The sequence below is a fragment of the Emys orbicularis genome, chromosome 1 (genome assembly GCF_028017835.1).
Source record: "Emys orbicularis isolate rEmyOrb1 chromosome 1, rEmyOrb1.hap1, whole genome shotgun sequence".
Classification (NCBI taxonomy): domain Eukaryota; kingdom Metazoa; phylum Chordata; order Testudines; family Emydidae; genus Emys; species Emys orbicularis.
In genome coordinates, this window is record NC_088683.1 from 364281835 (window position 1) to 364299193 (window position 17359).

A 17359-nucleotide genomic window follows, 5' to 3' on the forward strand; every position below is an offset into this window, starting at 1 on the left:
GGGTGTCAGCCTTAAGTACCTGACTGCTTAGGTCATCATAGCAAACCTATTACCCAGTTGGCATTACTGATGTGGCTGCACAGTCTTTGAATGCATTTGGTCAGCTAGTTAAGAAATTTGGACATAATCCCACCCTTGCCACTCCCTGCACAATGTGCACTGGTTAGATGTACTTGGGATGTGCCACATCAAAACTAGAATAGTTAAAACTACCCTCATATGCTATTATAAAGCCTGCTGCTGTCATGTAAAGTCACTATGCTGAATTGGCAGCATGAGGCACAAGCATCTCATGTATTTTTAGTGGACTTGAGCAGCACAAATAGTAGTTAAGCCTGAATGCTGATTTCCACCTTAATTCCCTTTTGTTGGTTGCTCAAGTTTTTCTCAAATTTCGGTTGGGCTGTAATTTTTAGAAAGAGAATGAATTTTGTAGAACCGTTTTCACCAAATCAGTTGTGCTGTCTTTGAGACGGTTAAATATGAAGGGCCTGGTTCCCCCCGAGTCCGTCATATTCCAACTAGAACTTTCATACTTTGATCATTAACAACTGCAAGCACTCTGATTCTTACCTAACATGACTTGGATGCCCCTGCTGTAGTTGACAGGGGCTTGACACCCTTGTGTTTGAGCCTATTGTCTTACTTTAAATGGGAACTTGCTACCGATGCGTCATACTTTCCTGTGCTACAGCAGTGAAGCTGGTCAGCAATTGTTCCTTTGTGTCAGTCCAAACGATACTGAAAGAAACCAGAATTCTTCTGCTTTCCTTTTAAAATCACAAAATAGACCTGCTCCTACAGGAAGAAAGGGCCTTTCAAAAAGAATGTTAAGTAATCTGGCTCCTTCAGAATCCATCATCTGGACTGACTCAGGTTGCATCTTCATATTAGCCAAGAGAGAGGGTGAAACGCATCAATATTCTGGAAATGGTTCAGGAGAGGAATTTGGCCAAATTTCCTGATGGCTTCAGCCACCGCTTCCCAGGAACTACAGGGATATCCAGCTCTCATAAGTTGTTTACTAGGAAGCACACAAAAAAGTTAGAAAATTCAATACAGGAACATTAAACATAAGCAGCTGAACTGTCTCTTGTTCATCATAAAAATGTTTCATTTCTTCTTTGGCAAAATACTGTGGGCTGAAGAATGCAACTTTTACTCACATGAGTAATGGCATTGACCTCAATGTGGCTACTTACATGTGTAACGGCTGTCACAGGGCTTATATATGGACAAAGGGCTACTACTGACAATCTCATTTTCTTTTTTTAAAAAGGTTAGTTTCTTGCTGAAATCACCATTTTTAACAGAGCCTGGCTCTAATTATTTTTACTTGTCTCTTGAATATAATTTTCAAAGATAAAGAGTCCTGTCTGGTTGCCATAGAAGTCGATGGCTAAACTCCCAATGACTGCAGTGTGAGCAGACTTGTATTCCAATTGTGTGTGTGCACTAGCTAGCGTGAAAAGTTGCCTGTACATGTGCCAGCATCTCAGGAATGTAAACCTGCCGTGAAGATTTTTACAAACACTTCAGCCATTGGAAACAGTGCCATATACACATGCAGTACTGGAGCCCGGTTCCTCACCTATCCTGTCAGAACAGCTGGCAGAGAATAGCCCTGCTCATGGGTGTTGTGTTTGTGAGAACTTTCTTCTGTCAATTAGCTCTGTGTGATGACATTAGTTGGCATTCACCTGAAAGGAAAGATGTGTGTCAAGATGATGGTGCCAAACTCCCTGCCTTCCCTTCTCAGTGACACACACATATGATCTGCTTTGTTCCTGACATGAAGAGAGGGAAAAAACTACATTTACTGTATGTCTTTGAGGCAGCCAGTTCTGAGCAACAAATCATTTCAGAGTTGTGTATAATTTTACCATTGCCAGATTGGCAATTCCCCGAAGAAAAAGGATCTGCTAAAGTGAGAAACCATTAGGATTTCCTAGTTGAAGTGACTGCCCATTGAGATAATTACTGTAGAGCATCCGAATTTTACTCTGTACCTTTAAGTGTATGCTTTTAGGTAGGACCTGGAGGTAACTGCTGAGTTTATGCTGGGGATTCAAGAGTAAGTTACCCTGTAGGCACTGGCCTAAATACTAACATTGCTGCAAACATGCTGTGTAAGACATGACCTTGGGATCTGCCATCGAAGATAGGACAACATAAACAAGGAGATGTGCCGGTGAACATTAGCTAATGTCACCTAAAGCCAAACAGGAAGAAACCTGAAACCGCACATGCCAGGCACGGCTAAAAGCTTCAGAGAGACCTCCTCCTGACAGGTCTGCAGAGCATTAGGGTAGGAAGGATTGTCTGTGGATAGAGCACTGACCTGGAAGGAAGGAGTTGAGTGATCATTTCCTGGCTCGGCCACAGACTCCCTGGTGACCTTGTGCAAACTGACTTGCCCAGGGTAGACTCAGTCCCCTTCTGTAAAAAGGGAATAACACTCCCTTACCTCACGTGCTGCTGAAAGGATAAATGTATTAGTCTGCGAGGTGCTCAGATGCTACAGTGACAGAGAATGCTACGTACAAGACAACTTTCAGTGGTCCAAATGGAAGTCCTTCCATGGTTCTCTTTGAAAAATTGTGAATAATCTGGGTTCCAGACAAACAAGGTGAGTCACCCTGAAACAGGTGTCTGTCCCAGGTGCTGAGTACATAATGCCTTTTCCACAGTCTATCAAATGGCTACTCCATTGCCTCACTTAGAACTTCGTGAGGGCCGTTGAGATACCTAGAGCAGGAAAGGTTGATCCAGCAAGCCAAATTCTGTTCTAATCTAGAACATTTACAGGATATCCCTTAATGGAGACTGTTCCCAGGAAGTCTTCCAAATTGCTTTAACTTGCATCAGTGTAAATTCAGAATAACTCCACTGAATTCAGTGGAGCTCCACTAGTGTAAAACTGGTGCGTGTGTGAATCCAGTCACACTGACTGAGAACATGCAGGGGAAAGTTGTTGTCTCTGGTGAGCAACAGAGGAAATGATGGACTGTCGTTTTCATGAAACATGAATAATGAAAGGGTGGGGAATAGAAGAAGTCTGACTAGTGCATTCAAGAGAAATCTTAAGGATTAATCCTCCCCCTCCCTCCCATGACACACACACCACCAGGACATTTCCCCTTTAAACAGAGGGTATTCTAATGTGTGTGGAGTATTAACAAGCCTAGAATGGAAGTGATGGAGCAATGATCCATGGAGGGCAGAGAGCGTGGGTTTATCTCTAAACTTGGAACGTCTCAATAGGATTGTTTTAAAATTAGGAATGAAAACATTTGTGTTTCTTAGCAGAACTATAAATTGAAAATAAACCCTTGTCCAGCAACACAGCCAACAAAATGGCTGAAGAAAGTCCCGCCCATCCAAATTTTGTTTTGAATTGACATCTCTACACCGTGAGGAGGCTTGTGTTTGCAGTGTTCTCAGTGAATTGCACTCTTCAGTGGAGCAGTGGACTGCTCCCCTCTAGCCTCTGCGCCCAAAACATGGGTTTTGTTTGTTCATAGTAATGTTTTGAAATGCATCTTTAACATTCTTCCCATTTTTTAAATCTGGGCTGTGAAGTAAACAGACGGCAGATGCAGTCCTTTAGTTTTGTACAAGGTCTCAAAGAGAGCAGTCGAAATGTGTATATTACACAGAGCAGAATTCTGCTATAAGGATCGGCTTCACCTCATTTTGTTTGTTTGTATCTGAATGGTCACTTGTAGGCCCATGAACCAGGCATTTCTCAAAGTCTTGTGCATAGAAGCAAAGCCTCATGCAGGCAAGTTCTGCTTCCCTATCCCTCTTCGAGCTTTAACAAAAGTCAACCTTCCTGGCGTCTGGTTTGTTCGCACAAGTTGCTTCCCACAAACACTCTTCTTGGGGCTGGAGGTTTTCCTTGCCATCCCTCCTCAGAGGGTCTTGATTACTCCCAGTACATCTAAAGGAAACCTGCCAGCCAAGGCTTCTAGTGGCCTGGGCAAGTGTCCTTGCCTTTGATTGCAGTTTGTTCCTGGTGCACCTCAGAGCCGCTGTGCTGCACGTATCTCACAGTCCTTTCCCTTCTTTTGGTTTGGAAAGGGGGGTAAATAATCAGAAACTGGGCTGTTATTCCATTTTGGGGATTGGACACCCTGAATAAGAAAAGATTTGGTGACTGGAAATGTTTTTGCTTTTAGCTGGGATGATTCATCTTGCAGTTTAGTTTTTTAAAGTCGTCCGCAGCCTGGTCTATAGCTATTTTCGTAGCCAGTCATTGAATCTTTACGCTTAAGCCCAGTAATGGTTTCATTGGCTCAGTTTATGCCTGCCTGACCTCAGAAAGCTTTTATCCTCATAACTACTAAACCATACTGAAGTTCTCCTAAAACTCCAACAAATCCTAAAAAGGAAACGGACTGACCAGAACATGGAGTATAAATAGAAAGGATGGTTTTGTTTAAGTTGGGACCGGAACCTGACCTGCAAGGACAAGGGACAAAAATGTCTTCACAATGCACTCTGGGTCAGAAGGTCTCTACTATTTAAACACACCGTTGTGTCCGGCTGTTATTGATTTACCTTCTACTGCAGCACAGGATCTCTGGAGAAAAGAGGAAAACAGCTCAGAGTTTAAGGTCAGAAGGGACCATTAGATCATCTAGTCTGACCTCCTGCACACCGCAGACCATAGAATTTCATCCAGTTACCCCGGCATTGAGCCCAATAATGTGTGTTTGACTAAAGCATCTTCTAGAAAGGCATCAAAAGATGGAGAATTCACCACTTCCCTTGGTAGTTTGTTCCAGTGGTTAATCACCCTGTTAAAAAGTGTGCCTTATTGCCAGTGCTTAATTAGGTGCTGGGGGCTCAAGCAATTTTTTTACTTTAATAACTGATGCGGCAAGCCCAGAGGTGCCGGGGCCATGAACTGCCAGGCCCAGAGGTGCCGGGGCTCAGGACTGGCACAAATTAAGCCCTGCTTATTGCTAAGTTGAATGTGTCTGGCACAGCTTCCAGCATTGGTTCTTGTTCTGCCTTTCTCCACTAGATTAAAGAACACTCTAGTACACAGTGTTTTCTCCCTAGGAAGGTACTTATACATCATTAGTTTTTGTAGCCAAAATGATAAAGTGAACCCCGCCCCCAAACACACACATTTCAACTGAATAAATGCTGCAGAAACATTGTCTTAAAATTGGCAGTCAGTCTACGTGTTAGAAATGATCATTGTACTTAGTTTATTTTAAAGAATAACTAACATTTGGAATTTGAAGTGGTTTTGGTGACAAACACTAGAGATTTTTTTATATGGAGATATACCTATCTCATAGAACTGGAAGGGACCTTGAGAGGTCATCGAGTCCAGTCCCCTGCCTTCACAGCAGGACCAAGTACTGTCCCTGACAGATTTTTGCCCCAGATCCCTAAATGGCCCCCTCAAGGATTGAACTCACAACCCTGGGTTTAGCAGGCCAATGCTCAAACCACTGAGCTATCCCTCCCCCCTCCTTTGTACAGGCCAGTTGGAGTGAGTCAGATAGAATTTGTCCTAGTGCATCCTCTCCTGCTTTGCACTCCCGTTTTCTTCCTCCGTAGCTTAATTCTTCCTCGGTGCACTCAGGAGGCTGCAGCGCCAGGGGGCTGTGTCAGAGGGAGGTAGCAGCAGAGACTTGGAAGCAAATGAAAATGCAGTAAAAAGCCTGACCCAGCAGGCTGAGCGAGGGTACCCGGAAAGCTATTGAAAAGAGCAGTATTGGGTCCTTGAAACTCCTGGGATGCGCCAGCATCAGTTTCCCCGACCCAAGGGTAAATAAACTGTAATTTTCTCTTGCATCCATGCAAAATCAATACTGATTTAATCCCATGTTGGAGAAAATTAACCACTCCTGGGAGGAGGGTGTGTCTGAATTTGGATCCAGTGGGAAATGGAGTATGTTGGCAGATCTCATTTGCAAATATACACGTGCGCAGCCACGTCCCGAGGCCCATTAAAACTCAAGTATTTATCTCCTTGGAGTAGAGTGATATAGATTATGTCCATTTCCATAATGGCGAAGGCCTTTGTTTCTGGGTTTCTGTGAATGCGCAGAAGAATCAAATGAGTTTGCAGCGCATTTCATCAGACTGTGGCTTGTGTTCTTCTGGTATTTCAAAAATAAACGTGGCTGAAAATCTGAAGTTGATCATTTTAGTTTCATGTCAAACTTTTCCTTGAGTTTTCTTAATGCTGGCGTTTCAGTGCCCAGAGCCTCTGTGCTGAGTTGTGCTTTCCCTCTGGATTTACAGCAGCATCTCTCCACTGTTATCAGTGGAGTTTCTCTGGGTTTACACCAGTGCAGGTGAGAGCAGAGTTTGGCCTTGTATGTCCTCCCGTGTGCGCAGCTAATCATGCAGTAATTGCTCAGTGGGTTCCTTCGCCCAGGGACACACAGCCCTGCGTGCACTAGCAGTTCCCTGTGCCTGTGTGCATTAGGCTGCAGAAGGCCCAGGAGGAGCACCGCACGGTGGAAGTGGAGAAGGTGCATCTGGAGAAGAAGCTCCAAGACGAGATCAGCATCGCCAAGCAAGAGGCACACCGGCTGCGTGAGCTGCGCGAGGGGACGGAGAACGAGCTGAGCAGACAGAAGTACGCTGAGCAGGAGCTGGAGCAGGCAAGCATTGCATACCCTACGTACAAGCAGAAACGGGGGGCGGGACACCCACACGCTGTATGGCCATTGCTGCATCCCCCTGGGAAATACAGCTAGACTCCCCTTAGTGTGCCCTGTTGCCACCGTTCTCCCAGTTGACCTTAGGGATAGGAGAGATCCAACTATCTCTGCCACTTTCCCGCAAAGGTGCCTTCTCATGGGGCCCATCCGTGCTGCTCTCTGCAGTCACCAGAGGGGATCCCTGGAGAGCAACACAAGACACGCTTCCAGTGCTGAATGTGCTGCCCCTCACTCCATAGCCTCTGCCGTCCCCGAAGGGAAGGTATGGAGTTTGATCCATACCTCTGATCCTTCTGTGCTGAGACGCAACCAGAGGGCTGGCCCCTTCCCCTTCGTATGGCACTTTACGTACTGTATTTCAGGAGAACTTGAGGCAGCAATTAAATTCATTCTAAACTGCTTCTGCAACACCTCATCCTCCTCTTCCCTTAAGAGCCTCCAAGCAACTTAAACACTTGCTGCCAGAGTTGAGTATTTACATACATATTTGACCATGCGTCTGACGAAGTGGGTATTCACCCACGAAAGCTTATGCTCCAATATTTCTGTTAGTCTATAAGGTGCCACAGGACTCTTTGTCGCTTTTTACAGATCCAGACTAACACGGCTACCCCTCTGATACTATTTACATACAGTTTCCCAAGACAGTAGTTTCCTGTTTAGGCTATCGCACACAAATACACCTCAAAATACGCTACAGTCCAGCACAGCCACCCACGTGTTGTCACGTAAATACAAGTTGTATTGTTTGCATTGTGTGTGTCAAGTCACACCCATTGCCCCCTTCCCTCCTCTTTAAATTTGTAATGAAAGCTGAAGCCAGCGGTGACTTAACCAATCTGTTGTTTCTTAGAGGCCTTCCTGTGGGATTCATTGAGTGGGTGAGTAATGGCTTTATCCACCCAGCGTGCACTGCGTGATGTAACACAATCACCACTGAAATGAACTAGAGGCCACAGATGTAAATCACTAGCCACTCCCACTGACCGTACAAGCCAAAGGCAACCTGTCAAAAGTCTAAGATACTTTTGGGTCCCTGTGAATCCTGAAATCTGAGCTGCTCTTGCACCAGTTGATGCTGCTAAGAAGATGATCTGGTTTTTCAAAGACCGTGTTGGGGGCTCCTACTGAGAGCAAAGTTAGCCAGGCCTTAGTGAGATGGGCTCGTCTGTACTAGAGTTTACACACCGACCCCTTCCAGTGATGTCAAACCCCACCCAGATTATAAACCCTGCTCATGCTTCAGTCCTTCCAGAGCCCATTCTCCCCTTATGTATTGGTCCCCTTACTGTCATTTTACACTGCTACCTTCCTGTTCACTTTCCCAAACCAGATTTTTTTGTTTCCATGTGAACCCTGCTGTTCATAAACATTTTGAGCAAATGTCCGGTCTCAGAGCCAAGTGGTTCATCTCCACAGTTCTGCTCTGCCTGTGTGCTCAGCACTCCCAGGCACTCAGATACCATGGGGTTGGGTGTTGGGTCAGAACCTAGATGGATTAGAGAGGACAGAACTCCATGTATGGTAGGAGATCAGATCAGTGGAAGTTGAGATTGGTGTGGAGAATTTAGTCCATCATGAAGATTATGATGCTGTCCGTGTATTTCTATGAACAATTTAGGGAAATTACGTTTAACATTTGTTAAAATTGCAGACAGTAGTAAAATGGTGGGTAGTTAACTCTGGAATGTGGCTGCTTTATAAGTCCCTCTAGACCAGTGGTTTTCAAACTGGGGTACGTGAGCTCTTGTCAGGGGGTACGCAAGAAAAATCCTGTAATGGCAGACAACACATTTTGTTTCGTAAGACGTGGCAATCTAATCATAAAGTATATTATGACCCTATCTCACATGAGGGTACACGGTAGACTACTTTATTTGGTAAGGAGTTCACAGCCTAAAAAATGTGAAACCCACTGCTCTAAATGGACTGGCAAATGTGCTCACAGACAGAATATGAAATTTCAAATGTCTGAGTGTAGTGTGATGTCCTTGGCTAGAAATAATGCTCAAGCCAAATGCAGCTTAAATGGAGCTGAGTTAGTTAACACGGTAAAGGAAACTGATCTGGGTTTACTGAGAGATTCCTTTAAACATTTACATTCTCAATCCCGTGTGCAGCTGTCTATCCTGGAAAAAGAAAGGGTGTTCGCCAAAGCTATGTTGACACATGCTTCTTGCTAGCAAGGTGCTAACGTGGTCTGAACCCTAGACAGGACCTGCTCCAACCCCCAATAAAGTCAATGGACAGACTCCCGTTGAGGTCACAGGGTGCTGGATCAGGGCCAGAGTGAACAGAGAGAACGCAAGTGATTCTTTTATTAACAATCCAAGGTGTTGTCCCAGTTACAGGGACATGGTTAGGCTCTGCCCACACTATAAACTTTAACTGTGTGAATATCAAATCAGGGGACAGCTGTATTTGTACTGTAGATGGGGCCTAAATGTGGTGGAATAAGGGTGGTGTAGTCATTAAATTAAATTAATGGAGATATCCTATCTCCTAGAACTAGAAGGGACCTTGAAAGGTCATCAAGTCTAGCCCCCTGCCTTCACTAGCAGGACCAAGTACTGATTTTCCCTCACACCAGCGTAAATCAGAATCAGGCCCTCCATCTTCACAGGCTTAGAGAGATGGACTAGATCTGCATTGCATAAACATCCTGCTTAACCAAGCTGGTAGCTGAAGTGATAAGGGACAACCACAGCCCAATTGCTGATATCGGTAGAGCAAAACTAGGGTTACCATATTTCAGCAAGCAAAAAAGAGGACGGGAGGAGCCCCACCGTAGCCCCGCCCCCGTCCTGCCCTAGCCCCGCCCCTGCCCCTTCCACTCCCTCCCACTTCCTGCCCCCCTCAGAACTCCCAACCCTCCCCCCGCTCCTTCTCCCCTGACTGCCCCCTCCTGGGACCCCTGCCCCTAACTGCCCCCCAGGACTCCACCCCCTACCTAAGCCTCTCTGCCTCTTGTCCCCTGACTGCCCCCTCCTGAGACCCTCCCCCCATCCTAACTGGCCCCCTAGGACCCTACCCCCTACTTGTACCCTGACTGCCCCAACCCTTATCCACCCCCAGACAGACCCCTGGGACTCCCAAGCCCCATCCAACCACTCCCCACCCCCTGACAGCCCCCCCCCCCCAGAACTCCCGACCCATCTAAACCCCTTTGCTACCTGACCCCTGACTGCTCCGATCCCTCTCCCCACCCCTGCCCCCTGACAGCCCCCCCCCCAGAACTCCCAAACACCCCCCCCCCGCTCCTTGTCCCCTGACTACCCCTCCTGGGACCCCTGCTCCTAACTGCCCTCCAGAACCCCACCCCCTACCTAAGCCTCCCTGTTCCTTGTCCCCTAACTGCCCCTACCTGTACCCTGACTGCCCAAAACCTTATCCACCCCCCCCAGAAAGCCTCCCCTGAAGTCCTGACACCCCCCGTCTCTTGACTGCCCCCTCCAGAACCTCCCTGCCCCTTCTCCGACCCCCTGGCCCCCTTACCCTGCCGCTCGTCCTGGCAGGCTGGGTAGCAGGGGAGGAGGAGCAGGGGAGGAGCTCCAGACTGCCGGAGGCGATCTGCGAATGCAGGGAGGGAGGGAGTGATCTCTGCTGCAGGGGAAGCGGAGGAGGGGCTCTCTCTGGCTGTCGGAGCCCCATGTAAGTGGCACCATCCGGCTGGCTGTCCTGTTAGCCGCGCGCGCTCTGCATGGAGGGGGTGGGGGGGAAGTCTGGACTTTTACAAATTCCCCCCAGACGCTATTTTTAGCTCAAAAAGCCGGACATGTCCGGGGGAATCCGGACGAATGGTAACCCTAGCAAAACGAATCAGAAAGGGACCCAGCCTGCAGAATGGAGGGAAGTCCTGTAGGTTGCTCCAAGTGCTCATGCAGCAGCTTCTTCCGTGCAGGATGATCCCCAAGGAAGAGAATGGTGCTGTCCTACCCCCCTGGTAGCACAGTTGTCCCATTGGCTCAGTGCACAGGAATTCTCCCTCTTATACTAACCCCAAGCCACAGCCAGGAGTGAAACTAGGCTTGCTGGAGATGGTTTTCTTTTTGGTGCCATTACAAGTGTTGGGCCTGCAAGCAACTATCCGCTGAAGGGACTACCTTGGAGAGTGCTAACTGGAATGAAAGGGTCCCCCTCCCCCTCCTAGGCCTTCCTGTAATGCTCCTGCTGTGACTGTTTCCGTTACAGGTCCGAATGGCGCTGAAGAACGCAGAGAAGGAGCTTGAATCCCACTGCAGCTGGGCCGCACCAGAGGCCTTGCAGAAATGGCTCCAGCTGACCCACGAAGTGGAGGTCCAGTACTACAACATCAAGAAACAGAATGCGGAGAAGCAGCTGCTGGTGGCCAAAGAGGGGGTGAGAACTTCAGTCTCTCTAGTCCTAAATTCTTCCCTCCCTGAGGCTGGGGAATGAAATCCATAGATACTGTGACAAAGTTCCTCCTTTAGCTTGGTGGGTCCTGCGCTTATTTGCGGATTTGCTCACCTCAGAGATTCACCTTATGGGTCAGGAAATAGCCCAGAGACCTTCCCCTCTGGTAGAAGCCACAGTCCAGATCAGTTCCTCCTGTGTCTGATCAGGAGCTGGGAGGTTTGGGGGGAACCTGGGCCCACCCTCTACTCCGGGTTCCAGCCCAGGGCCCTGTGGACTGCAGCTGTCTAGAGTGCCTCCTCGTACAGCTGCGTGACAGCTACAACTCCCTGGGCTACTTCCCCATGGCCTCCTCCCAACACCTTCTTTATCCTCACCACAGGACCTTCCTCCTGGTGTCTGATAACGCTTGTGCTCTTCAATCCTCCAGCAATACGCCTTCCCACTCTCAGCTCCTAGTGCCTCTTGCTCCCAGCTCCTCGCATGCACGCTACAAACTGAAGTGAGGTCCTTTTTAACTCAGATGCCCTGATTAGCCAGCCTGTCCTAATTGATTCTAGCAGTTTCTTCTTAATTGGCTCCAGGTGTCTTAATTAGCCTGCCTGCCTTAATTGGTTCCAGCAAGTTCCTGCTCGTTCTGGAACTGCCCCTGTTCCCTTACCCAGGGAAAAGGGATCTACTTAATCTGGGACTGAGGCCTGGTCTACACTACGAGTTTAGGTCGACTTTAGCCGCGTTAAATCGAATTAAGCCTGGACACGTTCACACGACGAAGCCCTTTCTTTCGACTTAAAGGGCCCTTTAAACCGGTTTCTTTACTCCACCTCCGACGAGGGGATTAGTGATAAAATCGGCCTTAGGGGGTCGGAATTGGGGTAGTGTGGACGGAATTCGACGTTATTGGCCTCCGGGAGCTATCCCACAGTGCTTCATTGTGACCGCTCTGGACAGCACTCTCAACTCAGATGCACTGACCAGGTAGACAGGAAAAGCCCCGCGAACGTTTGAATTTCATTTCCTGTTTGCTCAGCGTGGAGAGCACAGGTGACCACGCAGAGCTCATCAGCACAGGTAACCGTGATGGAGTCCCAGGATCGCAAAAGAGCTCCAGCATGGACAGAACGGGAGGTACGGGATCTGCTCGCCATATGGGGAGATGAATCAGTGCTGGCTGAACTCCGAAGCAGTAAACGAAATGGCAAAATATTAGAAAAGGTCTCCAAGGCCATGAAGGACAGAGGCCATAACAGGGACGCACAGCAGTGCCGCGTGAAAATTAAGGAGCTAAGGCAAGCCTACCACAAAGCCAGAGAAGCAAACGGAAGGTCCGGGGCTGAGCCGCAAACATGCCGCTTCTACGCGGAGCTGCATGCCATTCTAGGGGGTGCAGCCACCACTACCCCAACCGTGTGCTATGACTCCCTCACTGGAGAAACACACAGGGAAGAGGGTTCGGAAGAGGAGGATGGAGAAAATGTAGATAGCTCACAGCCGCAAGGAAGCGGAGAAACCGGTTTCCCCAACAGCCAGGATATGTTTGTCACCCTGGACCTGGAACCAGTAACCCCCGAACTCACCGAAGACCCTGAGGGCACACAGGGGACCTCTGGTGAGTGTACGTTTGTGAATATTACACATGGTTTAAAAGCAAGCGTGTTTAATGATTAATGATTAATTTGCCCTGGCAATCGCGGCCAGTACAGCTACTGGAAAAGTCTGTTAACGTGTATGGGGATGGAGCGGAAATCCTCCAGGGACATCTCCAGAAAGCTCTCCTTCATGTACTCCCAAAGCCTTTGCAAAAGGTTTCTGGGGAGGGCTGCCTTATCCCGTCCGCCATGGTAGGACACTTTACCACGCCAGGCCAGTAGCACGTAGTCTGGAATCATTGCATAACAAAGCATGGCAGCGTATGGTCCCGGTGTTTGCTGGCATGCAGACAACATCCATTCCTTAACTCTCTTTGTTATCCTCAGGAGAGTGATATCATTCACGGTCACCTGGTTGAAATGGGGTGATTTTATTAAGGGGACATTCAGAGGTGCCCGTTCCTGCTCGGCTGAACAGAAATGTTCCCCGTTGTTAGTCACGTGGTGGGGGAGGGGGTGAAGTGATCATCCCAGAGAATTGGGTGTGTGTGGGGGTAGTTGGGTTTGTGCTGCATGTTAACCCGGAAACCGCAGCCCCTCCTTTTACATTGCAAACCCATTTTAAATGGCCAACCCAACGGGTGCTTGGTATGGGAAATGAGAGCACTACTGTTTGAAACCATTCCCACATGTTAAGAAGGTTAAAAAAGCCAAAAGACTGTGTCTTACCATGGCTGCCTGCAAGCTGAAATCTGTGGCCTGGCACTGCGTGAGTGATCTCTCACACCAAACCAGCAGGCCCTCAATATAAGAGGAAAAATGCGACCTTGTAACTAAAGCACATGTGCTGTGTAATGTGAACAGCAAAATTTAACATGAAAGAGTGTACCCATTGTTCTCTAAAATGTGTCTTTTTTAACCACCTCTCCCTTCTCCTCCACCAGCTGCAAATGTTTCTCCTTCACAGAGGCTAGTGAAGATTAGAAAGAGAAAGCGTAGGACACGTGATGACATGTTTACAGAACTACAGATGTCCTCCCACGCTGACAGAGCACAGCAGAATGCGTGGAGGCAGTCAATGACTGATTTCAGAAAAGCACAATATGAACGAGAGGAGAGGTGGCGTGCTGAATCGCGGGATGAACAGAGCAAGTTGCGGGCTGAAGATGATAGGTGGCGTCAGCTTGCACACAGAAGGCAAGAGTCGATGCTCCGGCTGCTGGAGCATCAAACTGATATGCTCCAGCGTATGGTTGAGCTGCAGGAAAGGCAGCAGGAGCAGAGACCGCCGCTACAGCCCCTGTGTAACCAACAGCCCTCCTCCCCAAGTTCCATAGCCTCCTCACCCAGACGCCCAAGAACACGGTGGGGGGGACTCCGGCCACCCAGTCACTCCACCCCAGATGATTGCCCTAGCATCAGAAGGCTGGCCTTCAATAAGAGTTAAAGTTTTAAACTGCAGTGTGTCCTTTTCCTTCCCTCCTCCCCCACCCATCCCGGGCTACCTTTGCAATTATCCCCCTAGTTGTGTGATGAATTAATAAAGAATGCATGAATGTGAAGTAACAATGACTTTATTGCCTCTGCAAGTGGTGCTCGAAGGGGGGAGGGTAGGGGAGGGTGGGGTGGTTGGTTTACAGGGAAGTAGAGTTAACCGGGTGCGGGGGGGGGTGGAGGGTTCATCAAGGAGAAACAAACAGAAGTTTCACACCGTAGCCTGGCCAGTCACAAAACTCGTTTTCAAAGCTTCTCTGATGCGCACCGCGCCCTGCTGTGCTCCTCTAACCGCCCTGGTGTCTGGCTGCGCGTAATCAGCGGCCAGGCGATTTGCCTCAACCTCCCACCCCGCCATAAATGTCTCCCCCTTACTCTCACAGATATTGTGGAGCGCACAGCAAGCAGCAATAACAATGGGGATATTCTTTTCGCTAAGGTCTGAGCAAGTCAGTAAGCTGCGCCAGCACGCTTTTAAGCGTCCAAATGCACATTCCACCACCATTCGGCACTTGCTCAGCCTGTAGTTGAACAGGTCCTGACTCCTGTCCAGGCTGCTTGTGTACGGCTTCGTGAGCCATGGCATTAAGGGGTAGGCTGGGTCCCCAAGGATCACGATAGGCATTTCAACATCCCCAACGGTTATTTTCTGGTCTGGGAAGAAAGTCCCTTCCTCCAGCTTTCGAAACAGAGCAGAGTGCCTGAAGACGCGAGCATCATGTACCTTTCCCGGCCATCCCACGTTGATGTTGGTGAAACGTCCCTTGTGATCCACCAGGGCTTGCAGCAGCATTGAAAAGTACCCCTTGCGGTTTATGTACTCGGTGGCTTGGTGCTCCGGTGACAAGATAGGGATATGGGTTCCATCTATCGCCCCACCACAGTTTGGGAATCCCATTGCAGCAAAGCCATCCACTATGGCCTGCACGTTTCCCAGAGTCACTACCCTTGATATCACCAGGTCTTTCATTGCCCTGGCAACTTGGATCACAGCAGCCCCCACAGTAGATTTGCCCACTCCAAATTGATTCCCGACTGACCGGTAGCTGTCTGGCGTTGCAAGCTTCCACAGGGCTGTCGCCACTCGCTTCTCAACTGTGAGGGCTGCTCTCATCCTGGTATTCTGGCGCTTCAGGGCAGGGGAAAGCAAGTCACAAAGTTCCATGAAAGTGCCCTTACGCATGCGAAAGTTTCGCAGCCACTGGGAATCGTCCCACACCTGCAGCACGATGCGGTCCCACCAGTCTGTGCTTGTTTCCCGGGCCCAGAATCGGCGTTCCACGGCATGAACCTGCCCCAGGAACACCATGATTTCCACATTGCTGGGGCCTGTGCCTTGTGAGAGGTCTATGTCCATGTCAATTTCCTCATCACTCTCGTGGCCGTGCTGCAATCGCCTCCTCGGCTGGTCCTGGTTTTGCTTTGGCATGTCCTGGCTCTGCATATACTCCAGGACAATGCGCGTGCTGTTCATAGTGCTCATAATTGCCGCGGTGATCTGAGCGAGCTCCATGATCCCAGTGCTAGCTATGGCGTCTGGTCTGAAAAAAGGCGCGAAACTAGTATCTGACGGACCAGGGGAAGGAGGGAGGGAGGGAGGGGCGAGTGACGACATGGCGTACAGGTACAGGGAATTAAAATCAACAAAGGTGGCTGTGCATCAGGGAGAAACACAAACAACTGTCACACAGAATGCCCCCACCCAAAGATTGAACTCAAAAGCCTGGGTTTAGCAGGCCGTTGATTTGACGGAGGGAGGGGGAAGCAAATGAATACAGAACAAATCTATTTTTTACATCTTAAGACGACGGTGCAGCATGACTGATAGCCCTCGGTATCTTCTGGGTGCTTGGCAGCAAATACTGGGCGCTTGGCAGTTATAGCCACATTTTTCCTGTATGATGACGATGGCCTTCAGGCCTATTGCACGATCTGCTGCTCAGGGAAGACTCTGCTAACGTGCAATGATCCAACAGGGCGCTTGGCAGAAAATGGCATACTACGACTGATAGCCATCATCGTCATTGTGAAGGCAGCAGAATATGACTGGGGGGGATGGGGGACTGGGAGACATATGGAGTTCCAGCCACTGCTGTACGACGATGACGGTTACCAGTCGTAATAAACCATCTACTGCCAAAAGGCAAAAGGCAAGGGCTGGTGTAATGCAGCCCTACGGCTGCCAGCCCCACGGCTGCCAGCACCCAGATCGCCGATGAAGGCTCCCAGTCATGCTGCACCATCTACCGCCAAAAGGCAGTTAGCTGCTGCTGCTGTGTAGCAATGCAGTCCCACGTCTGCCGGCACCCAGATGACATATGGTGACGGTGAGCTGAGCTGAGCGGGCTCCATGCTTGCCCGTGGTATGTTGTCTGCACAGGTAACCCAGGTAAAAAGGCGCGAATCTATTGTCTGCCGTTGCTCTGACGGAGGGGGAGGGGCCTGACGACATCTACCCAGAACCCCCCGCGACACTGTTTTGCATCATTCGGGCATTGGAATCTCAACCCAGAATTCCAATGGGTGGCGAAGACTGCGGGAACTCTGGGATAGCTACCCATAGTGCAATGCTCCGGAAGTCAACGCTAGCCTCGGTACTGTGGACGCGGTCCGCCGACTAGAGCACTTAGAGCATTTTATGTGGGGACACACACAATCGGCTGTATACAACCGATTTCTATAAAACCGGCTTCTATTAATTCGACCTAATTTTGTAGTGTAGACATACCCTAATATATCTGTCTTCTAACACTCTCCTATAGCCATCTGGCCTGACCCTGTCACAATATTTACAGCCTCATAGATCTAGAACGTCTCTCTCTCTCTGTGCTTTTCTCTCCTGCCTGCTCCCATCTTTTCTTTCTGCGAACCACCTGCTGATTGATCCTGCTTGCTTGCCGTAGTGCAATATAAGGAAATACTTGCTTGCGGGGACTCGACCCTAATCCTATTGCCACGTGTTGTGCTTCGTAGCTCTGGTTTGGGGAGATAACGTGTAACATCTTGACAATAGTATGTGACTGTTGCTCAGTGCATAGAACCATAGAAATGTAGGACTGGAAAGGTCCTTAAGAGGTCCTCTGGTTCATCGCTCCACCCTCCCCTGGCGTTGAGGCAGGATCAAGTAAACCAAGACCATCCGTGTCAGGTGTTTGTTCAACCTGTTCTTAAAGCCTCCAATAATGGGGATTCTGCTGCTTCCCTTGA

At 48.9% G+C, this 17359-nt stretch overlaps 1 protein-coding gene across 4 annotated transcripts in view; it reads left to right on the top strand.

Annotated features, from left to right (window-relative positions):
* STIM1 (stromal interaction molecule 1) overlaps positions 1-17359 on the top strand; it is a 160104-nt gene that overhangs the window by 124670 nt on the left and 18075 nt on the right. For all 4 annotated transcript variants that reach the window (XM_065423459.1, XM_065423457.1, XM_065423460.1 and 1 more), the window contains exons 7-8: positions 6458-6635; positions 10887-11054. In XM_065423459.1, coding sequence (XP_065279531.1) covers positions 6458-6635; positions 10887-11054 — 346 coding nt within the window. The remainder of the gene's footprint in view (positions 1-6457; positions 6636-10886; positions 11055-17359) is intronic.